The 9021-nt window shown below is 53.5% G+C and overlaps 1 protein-coding gene across 1 annotated transcript in view; it reads right to left on the bottom strand.

Moving 5' to 3' along the window:
* The window catches only part of TTC28 (tetratricopeptide repeat domain 28), a 654492-nt gene that overhangs the window by 47595 nt on the left and 597876 nt on the right, over window positions 1–9021 (bottom strand). The window contains exon 14 of the mRNA XM_056820926.1: window positions 310–450. Coding sequence (XP_056676904.1) covers window positions 310–450 — 141 coding nt within the window. The remainder of the gene's footprint in view (window positions 1–309; window positions 451–9021) is intronic.

Here is a 9021-nt window from a genome sequence, read left to right as displayed (position 1 = left end):
TGTGAGAGCCTCCCTTTAACTAGCTAAGAAGGGCGGCCAGTGTGTCCGGCCCCCAGGCCCTCCCCCTGGAGATGCTCTCCTCCCCCCCCCCCCCCCCCCCGCTCCTGGTGCGGAAGGCTGCGGCCACAGAACGTAGGTCACGAGTGTGCCCAGGCACCCGGGTGTCCCCTGGGCCCCCTTTCTAAGCCAGACGAGGGTGGTCACGGGCCTGCGGCCTGGAGCCTGCTCAGGGGGAGTGGCAGCGGCTGCTTCCCTGGGGACCCCGCGTGGCCCGCTGGGAGCCGCCCCCTCGTCCCCTCCAGCACTCACCGGTTGAAGAGGTGATTCCGGCTGACCATCCGCAGGAAGCCCGTGGGGTCTGTGACCGAGGCGAGCTTGCTGTGCATCTCCTCAAACTGCTGGTCCATGATCTCTCCGGCCTCGCTCTCTGTCTCACTGCTGGCACAAGCCCTGCAAGGGAGCCGCAGCAAGGGCATCACAGAGGGCAGAGGGAAGCCGAGGGCCCGCATGGCGCCTCCTGGGCCCTGGCTGCTGCCCACATGGGGCCTTCTCCTTCTTTGGCTCAGGGCTCTCCCGCAGGGTGGGGGGTGGGGCTCCTTGCGGCCCACGACCCCCCTGGGACTTGGAGGGAAGTGGCGCAGAATATGGTGGCCTTGGTGGGGTCTACGCCTCATCCAGACCAGTTGGGTGACGGGGGCAGGCCGCTGTCCCCCGAGGAGCAGAGGGAGCGTGTTGTGTGTATAAAACCACAAACCAAAGGCAGAAACGTCAGACACGGCAGGTGGAGGCAGGTGGAGGCAGGAGGAGGCCCTTACAGAGAGGCTCTCTGAATAGACATCGTGTATGTCGTCCCCCATTTACACATCTTCCATGGATTCTTGGCTCCCCCCTGAATAAAGCCCAGGTGCTTGGCCAGGCTCCCGAGATCCTGCACCAGACCTCCTCTCCGGCCTTCTCTGCTCATTACTCCCTCGGCTGGGCCCCGACCTTCCATCCTCCAAATCCTCCACCTTCCCCCGCCCTCAGCACTGACCGGCCCACTCAGCACACCTTGCACGGCCTCTCATGCTGCTGGTGACCGAGCTCACCTCAAGGGCCAGCTCCGTGCTACAGATCAGCCTACGGGATGTACCGCTTTTGTATCACGGACCTCTCTGGGCAGGCGGCAGCCGCACAATAACGTTCTTAAGTGCCCCAAATGCATAGAATTATTCGGAGGAAACCAATTCTATTGAAAGAGAGACACCATTTTTCTCCATCTACGTTCATGAGCCTGGGGAGCCCCCGATTCCGGTCCCATCCTGCAGAGGAGGAACAAGACTCTACTAGGAGCACAGAGCTGGCAAGGACCAGCTCCCGGGGCGGAGCCCAGGCCAACCGGTGGTAAAGCTGGTGCTCCGAGCCTTGCCCTGTCCCCACGACGGCGCCCTCCAGGATGCTTAGCACAACGGCTGGCCCCCAAAGGAAGCTAGGTACCAGGATGGGCGGCACGTCCCAAGGTCACAGCATGCCGATCAGAATCGCTCTCCCCTTGGAGACCTGAAGCCAGCAGACGGCACCGCGACTTTGATGATGGGCCAAACCCAAAGGACAACATTACCAAGACTTGGGCTGGCTCTGGCATAGCCTGCAGTGATCCTTCACCTCGAGGCCACAACTTGGAACCTTTGGAAGGGAAGGCATTTCCGACTTGGGCCACATGCCCTAGGTGAAAGCCCCCAGAGAGGGGGGATTTACCACCAATCTGTGGGAAGGTCGTCCAAGGGAAACTCAGCCCACAGACACGTGAGATTCCCCAGCATTGACATCCTCTCACAAAAAAGACTTTCCTGCTTGGTAAATGGTCAAAGGATATGCGGAAGCCGTTTTCCAGTGAGGAAATCAAAGCACTCCATAATCCTATCAAACACACTCTTAATCACTACTGATTAGAGAAATGAAAATTAAAACTTTGAGGCTTATCACACATCAGATTGGCTGATATGACAGAGAAGGAAAATCCCCGATGTTGGAGGGGATGCGGGAAAATGGGACACTAATGCCCTGTTGGTGGAGTTGTGAACCGGTCTCCTCAGGAGACCACAAAAAGAGAAGGATCTGTATCTACACAAGTATTTATAGTGGTCAGAAAATGAGAGAATGGCTGAGCAAGTTGTGGTACATGATTGTGAGGGAATACTAACGTGTATAAGAAACGATGAGCAGGATGCTTTCAGAAAAACCTGGGAAGACTTACATGAACTGATGCAGAGTGAAGGGAGCAGAACCAAGAGAATATTGTACATGGTAACGGCAATCACGTATGACGATCAATTATGAATGGCTTTGCTATTCTGAGCAATAGAATGATCCAAGACGTTTCCAGATGACTCATTATGAAAAATGTTAGCCACTACTAATTGAGACTGAATGTGGCTCAAAGCAGATTATTTTCCTCTTTATTTTCTTCATTTTTTATGGCGCATCTTCTACAACATCATTAATATGGGAATTTGTTTTGCATGATCGAATATGTATCACAGATATCAAATTGCTTGTTGTCTCAGGGAGGATGGAGGAGCTAGAGGGAATTTAGAGCTCAAAATTTTGGACAACAAATGTTAAGCATTATTTTTACACGTATTGCAAAAAAATAAAATATTATTGAAAAAAGTACAGGATGATCCATTTGAGCACCAGAGACCAACATCCAAGAGGTGGCCTTCCATAGACTGGCCAGTTCCCATGAGGCCAAGCTTTTGGATGGTTTCTAGGAGACAGATGGCCCAAGGGAGAGACTTCAAGGGATCGTGAGGTAGGAGGTAGGAGAAGGAAATCCTGCTGGATGCTGGATGGTTTATGGTAATCCCCTGACTGTCTTGACTGAACTGCTTGCTGCCCTGGGCTGATCTTGCAGGGGGATCCTCAATTAGGCTAGGATTTGTTAAACTGGTTTTTATGTTGTTGTTTACATTTATATTCCACGCCGACAATAACTCTGTGAGCTAAAAAGGCTTCCTAAATTATTCCCATTTCCCAGTGGGAGACGAGGCCCAGAGAGGGTCTCCAAATTGCCCGGCGTCACACAGCTTAAAGTACGCAGAGACTTTGAGCCCAAGTCTTTTGATTCCCACTCGTGGGCTCTCTGCACCTCTTCATGCTCTCTTTCCTCATGGCTTTGGTCCCCATACGCACTATGTGCTTTCTCTCTGAGGGTTCGGGTTTGATCTGAAAATAGAAAGTAAGAGGCTATTTGCAGTTGGGGAAAAAAAAGTTGAGTCTCTGCAGACTTCGCCGCCTCCTTTCAAAGCCAGGAGAGGAGAGATGTCAGGTCCTTTTTCACACTATCTTCAGCTGAGAAGAGGGATGGGTAAAAGGCTTAGGAACCTCCAGGGGGGATTCTTGGCCCCTTAGAGAGACTGTAAATATCTCAGAACAAGCTCTTTTGCCCAGGGACGTGTTTATCACCACATGCTGCTGCCTGCTCAGTTCTGACAAATTTTTGCTTGTCACTCAGCAAGATACAAAGGTGAGAAGAACGAGCCTCAGCTCGCTTTCTCTTCCATCATCTTTCGGCTGGCTACCTTCACACCCTGGCGGCAGAGGCGATTCTCTGTCCGCTTTTAATTCCTAATAGGATTACTTCCTGTTTCTTGACACTCAAGTATAAGCCTAGAGGGAAAAACAAATAGGTGATGTTACAGATATTTATAGCTGGTGTCTGAGGGCTTCTCCAGGACCAGTGGATGGAAGTGCCAGACTAGGCAGGCAGAGAGAGATGGGACGGGAGCTGGGCGGTCCCTGGCCAGCCACCGGTGCCTCTCACAGGGCGTGTCAGAGGGGGGGATCTGAGGTTCAGTTCAGATGCCAGGATCGTCTAGGGTCTTTGGAGGTCCCTTCGGAGCCTGGGAGTACAGCTTGATCTCTCTGTCCTATCTCCAAATCTCTCTTTGTACACGGAGGATTCTTAATTAAATTCTAATTATTTCTTAATGACATTTACTTGCCGGTTGGCCATGGGCAACTAAATGAAGCTTTCTGAGCCTTTTCTCCCTTGGAAGGTCAGAGGGAAGGCCTGAGCCTCAGGGTTCATGCACTGAGAGAGATCTCTGGTGAGGAAAAATCCTCCTGCCTATATTGGTTGGTCCCTTTCCTAGTCATCTCAGAGAGACTTGACTCGAGCCCTAAAGGGCTTAGTGACATGGCTGAGGTCACAACGCTGGGATCTGTCCAAATCAAGACTTGAATCTAGGAACTCCTCATTCCAAGGCTGGCGTTCTCTCTTCTACTCTTGGCTGTGTCTCTGCCAAGGGCCAGACAATTGTAGGAAAAGCTACTTTGTACCTTTGAGGGTGCTAAAGAGTTATGAGCTTTATTGTTTGGGAGAAAGGGAAGCCTGGGCTGAGCTTCACATTATTTCAAGAGTGAGAGTCTTAAGGCGGATGTGTGTGTCCTTTAAAAAAAGTTTTATTCTTCCCCTCTTACATCTAAAAACAGATTTTTAAAGTTTTTGAGTTCCAAATTCTCTCCCTTTTTCTGACCCTCCCTCCCAGCTCTCCCCACTCTCTAAGATGGCAAGCCATCTGAGCTAGATTTTACACATGCAACCAGGTAGAACATGTTTCCATATTCGTTGTTTTGTGGAAGAGTTCGCAAATGGAAAAAAAGAAAGAAAATGAAATACAGAATGTTTCCGTCTGCATTCAGACTCCATCGATCCTTTCTCTGAGGGCAGATGGCATTTGTCATCAGGAGTCTCTGGGATCTTCTTGGATCGCTTGCTGCATTGCTGTGAATAACTACGTCATTCATGTTTTGTTTTTTTGTCAAGACATATTGCTGACAATGGGTACAATGTCCTTCTGGTTCTGCTCACTTCACTTTGAATCAGTTTATAGAAGTTTTCCCAGACTTCTCTATTTTTATTTTATTTTTTGTTTTGAATATTTTTTAAGGAGATGATTTAGCATATTCTTCCATGCATGGTTCCATGATTCATGTTCTTTCCCCCCACCGTAGCCATGGAGCAACTCCTCTGGGTTTAACACGCCATTGATCCAGACCTGTTTCCATACCATGACTCTTGGCACCGGGTGATCTTTTAGAGTCCACCCCCCAGGCGTACCCCATCCACCCATGGGGTCTCTTTTGCCGCAGTTCTTCCTCTGGATGTGGAGAGTGCTCTTTCTCACATGTCCCTCCCCATAGCTCTCCCAGCGTTTTCTAAAAGCATCCGCCTTGCCACTCCTTATAGCCCAACAGTATTCCATTACTCTGTGGAGCCTGGGCCTGTATCAGTGCGGCGCAGAGAAGGAGCTGACCTCCAGGGCCCCGGGGCCCCTCCAGCTCCGAGACTCCCAGACGTGTGCGAGGAAAGCCGCCTGGACCGAGCGTCTGACGGAACAAGGCTCTCAGGGAGCCCGGGAAGACGTCCTGCAGCCGGGCCTTGAGAGATGGGGAGGGGGTACCCGAGAGCAGCAGGACCAGACAGGCGGCCCCTCGAGAGACGAGTGCGAGGATGGGCCACGCCGGGGCGCAGCTGGGAAAAGACAAGAACAGAAAGGGGCCTTGAGAGATGGCGAGGGGGTACCCGAGAGCAGCAGGACCAGACAGGCGGCCCCTCGAGAGACGAGTGCGAGGATGGGCCACGCCGGGGCGCAGCTGGGAAAAGACAAGAACAGAAAGGGGCCTTGAGAGATGGCGAGGGGGTACCCGAGAGCAGCAGGACCAGACAGGCGGCCCCTCGAGAGACGAGGGCCAGGACGGGCCACGCCGGGGCGCAGCTGGGAAAAGACAAGAACAGAAAGGGGCAGCAGACACTCAGTCCTTGAAGGCCAGCAACGCGCCGTGCCTAGGTGGGTGCCGGGTCTAAAAGCAAGCCCAACAAATCCGCTCTGGAGGTAGGATCCGTGCAAGGACACCCGCGCTTCTGGGGGAGGCTACAGCTCCTGGCCTGCGCCATCTGGAGAGCGCCAACTCTGGGGAGCAGCAAGCGCCTCCTCAGACAAAGGCGACCCCAAGAGGGCCGCCCTCCACGAAGCAAGCGAGCGCTGGCCCAGAGCACATTTTTACTGGAAACCCTGCCTTCGTGCCTCCCAGGCTTCCCCAGGCCCTCCTTCTCAGCCCTCCCCTTGGGTTTTAGTTCATTGTGGATCAAGTCAAGGTGGTTTAATCTAAGGCTGAGGCTGGTTTGCTAGGAAATACGGCAAAATCACAAATCACAAAAAAGGATGTGACGCCCGTGACGGTGTCAAGAGAGGCAGGAAGTAGCCCTTCTGGAAGTTCATTTACAGGAAGAATCCCTGAAAGCCCAGGGATGCTGGGGTAGAATGCGTAGGCCCTACAGGGAGGGCCTAGAGGGCTGCCCAGCGCGCTCAGGCCGTGCCCCCCCACCATGATCCGGCACTCTCACAGGCTGATCGGGACAGACCCAAGGAAACATGAGCGAAGGCCATTCTTCGGGCCATCCCTTTGGCCACCCCCTCAGACCCCTCCCCCCACTCCCCCGGCTCTCCCCAGGCCCGTCTCCACCGTCCTGCTGTCCCCACGGAGGCCGGCTGCCAGATGTCCAAGCTGAAGCCTTCCCGGCATGAACTGGGCAAGGAGCGCTCCGGGCAAAGGGCAGCCACGCCCCTGGGCTGCCACCGGTCGTAGCCAAGCAGCGCCACCAACCACAGCGAAATGGCCCAGAAAACATCTTTACCGACAGGTAGCGCTGGCAGAACGAGGGTCGTTGGGTCCTTCCTCCCTAATCGACTCAAGGCCTCTGATTTGGGGGCCCCTCCACAGCTGGGGGTTCCCGGCAGCCCGGCATGTATTGGGAAAGCGGAAGAGCCGAGAGCAGGGGCCACGGAGGGGCCTTTCTTCTGCTGCGCGGCTGGAAGGAGACGGAGACGCCGACGTTGGGTCGGGAAGCCTGGAAAGGGCGGAGAGACTGAGGACGGACAGATGGACGGACAGACGGACGGAGCTGCGGCTCAGGGCTGGCCCTCGCACTGACTCTCTCCCGTGGCTTTCATCACACTCGGGGCTAAGTGAGCTGTGACTGTGCATCTTCCTTAGCAGCCACCTTTTCCTTAAGCCCTTACCCTGTCTCAGGGCTGGAAGAGGTGAGGCTGGGAGCTGCGCACAGGCTGTAGTCTGCCGGCCGTCTCAGGGCTGACACGAGCTGCCCTCTGGATTTCTTTCTTTGCGAGGGTGGCCGGCGGGCCAGGGGGCAGCAAGTCCTGGCGTCCAGCCCATCATTCGGACCGCAGAAAGGTCGGGGCTAGGAAATAAGCAGACACACACACAGACAGACACAGACACAGACACAGACACAGACACACACACACAGACACATACACACACACTTAGCCACACACAGACATGCTTACACACACACACTTATACACACAGACACACATGCTTACACACACAGATACATATAGACACACTGAGACACACACACAGACACACACACAGACACACACACACACACAGGCTTACACACACACCACACACACACACACAGACGCACAGACACACACAGGAGCCATCAGTAAGCTCCGAGGCAGCCTTCGGTTTTCAATCCTGTTAAAGAATACAAATCTTCTTCAAAGAGTCCTTAAGAAGTTCCGCGGGGCTCCAGCGGCCCCATTCCGCCATGGGAATTCAGTGGAGGCCCGACCCCCGCTCCCCCCTAGCCTGGGCTCCTTCCTTTCTGGGATTTATCTCCATTAATAAACACGTAGACAATGGAAATGAACCCTGAGCCAGAGCAGAAAGCGCCTCCTGGGGAGCTCACGAGTGGAGGCAGGAGCCTTTAGCACACGACAATTGGGCCATCTCCAACCCCCATCTGGAGGATTAGTTCCTGCCACCATTTGGGGTTCGGAATGGAACTAAATGAAAAAGTATTTATCTGGCCAGAGAAACGGCGGTCTGGACTTGAAGATAAAACCGGCGGTGAACAGGTACGGAGATGCAAATGCTGCCTTCCAGCTGGAAACATCCCATCTAGAATGGCACACAAAGGGGGCCTTTTTTCTTGTTCTCCTGCAGGTGGACTGAGCTCGCTGCTCATGGGAGCTGCTCATCCCCACGGCCAGAGGTTTCAGCGTCCGGCTCCTCCTCGCCTGAAAAGGGCAGCCACCTTCCTCCCCCTGTCTTCCTCCTCCCACCATGTCCTTCCCTCGCCAGTCTAGGATTCCAGCCGCCCAAGCGGCCGTCCCTGGCTGGTCCCCTTCAGGGCCTTCCCTCGGCCCCTTGACTTTATTCTCCATGACTGTGACTATGACTATGAAATGTTCATAGCAGGGTTACTAATAGTTAGTTGTGACATAATTAGGAACACGGAGCAGTAGAATCAGAGCAAAACGGGCCCTTCCAAATTCAGTAAGTGTCTGTTAGGTGCTGGGGATGCCATAGGGACGTATTTAAGAGTATAGAGAATAATGATGAAGTGAGTTCATGTGAATCCGCACAAAGCAGTAGTTTGGGAGGGAGGGAGGGAGGCACTAGGAGTGGAGCGCTCAAGGAAAGCTTGTTATTCATGCCAAAGACTGTCCTTGAGCTGAGGCTGGAAAGGAGAAAGGTATTCCTTCAGAGGGGCACTTCGGGTTAGGATTAGAGTTCAAATCTCTCTCCCTGGGTTCCCCAAGCTGTCCTTGGTGTTCCTGGCCTTGGTGGTTCTGTCCCTTCTGGCTCTTATTAGCCTGGGACTTCCTCCAGCCCTTCCTCAAAGAGCTCCCCAAGGGTCTTGTGCCTAGGATGTGCCCAAGAATCCTCTGCTGCCTACATGCACAAATCAATCCCTCTCCCCGGACACCTGCCTGCTTGGACACAAGAACCCCTTTTGGGGGAGGCTGTTCCCATTCTTTCTCACGCCATGTTGAACCCATTTTCACAAGGGCTTTTGTTTTACAATATTCTGTCCCCCTCTCTCCAGATTCCTGGCTGAGGGTTTCCCCTCTAACTACAGGACAAGAGTCTAATTCTTAATACCACTGATGATGGAGTTCCAGTGCCCAGGATACGTAGAAATGTCAGGCTATATGGAGG

This window comes from Monodelphis domestica, chromosome 3, assembly GCF_027887165.1.
Source record: "Monodelphis domestica isolate mMonDom1 chromosome 3, mMonDom1.pri, whole genome shotgun sequence".
NCBI classification, from domain to species: Eukaryota; Metazoa; Chordata; class Mammalia; order Didelphimorphia; family Didelphidae; genus Monodelphis; species Monodelphis domestica.
The sequence above is the reverse complement of the archived record's forward strand: the minus strand, read 5'-3'. Positions and strand labels throughout refer to the sequence as shown.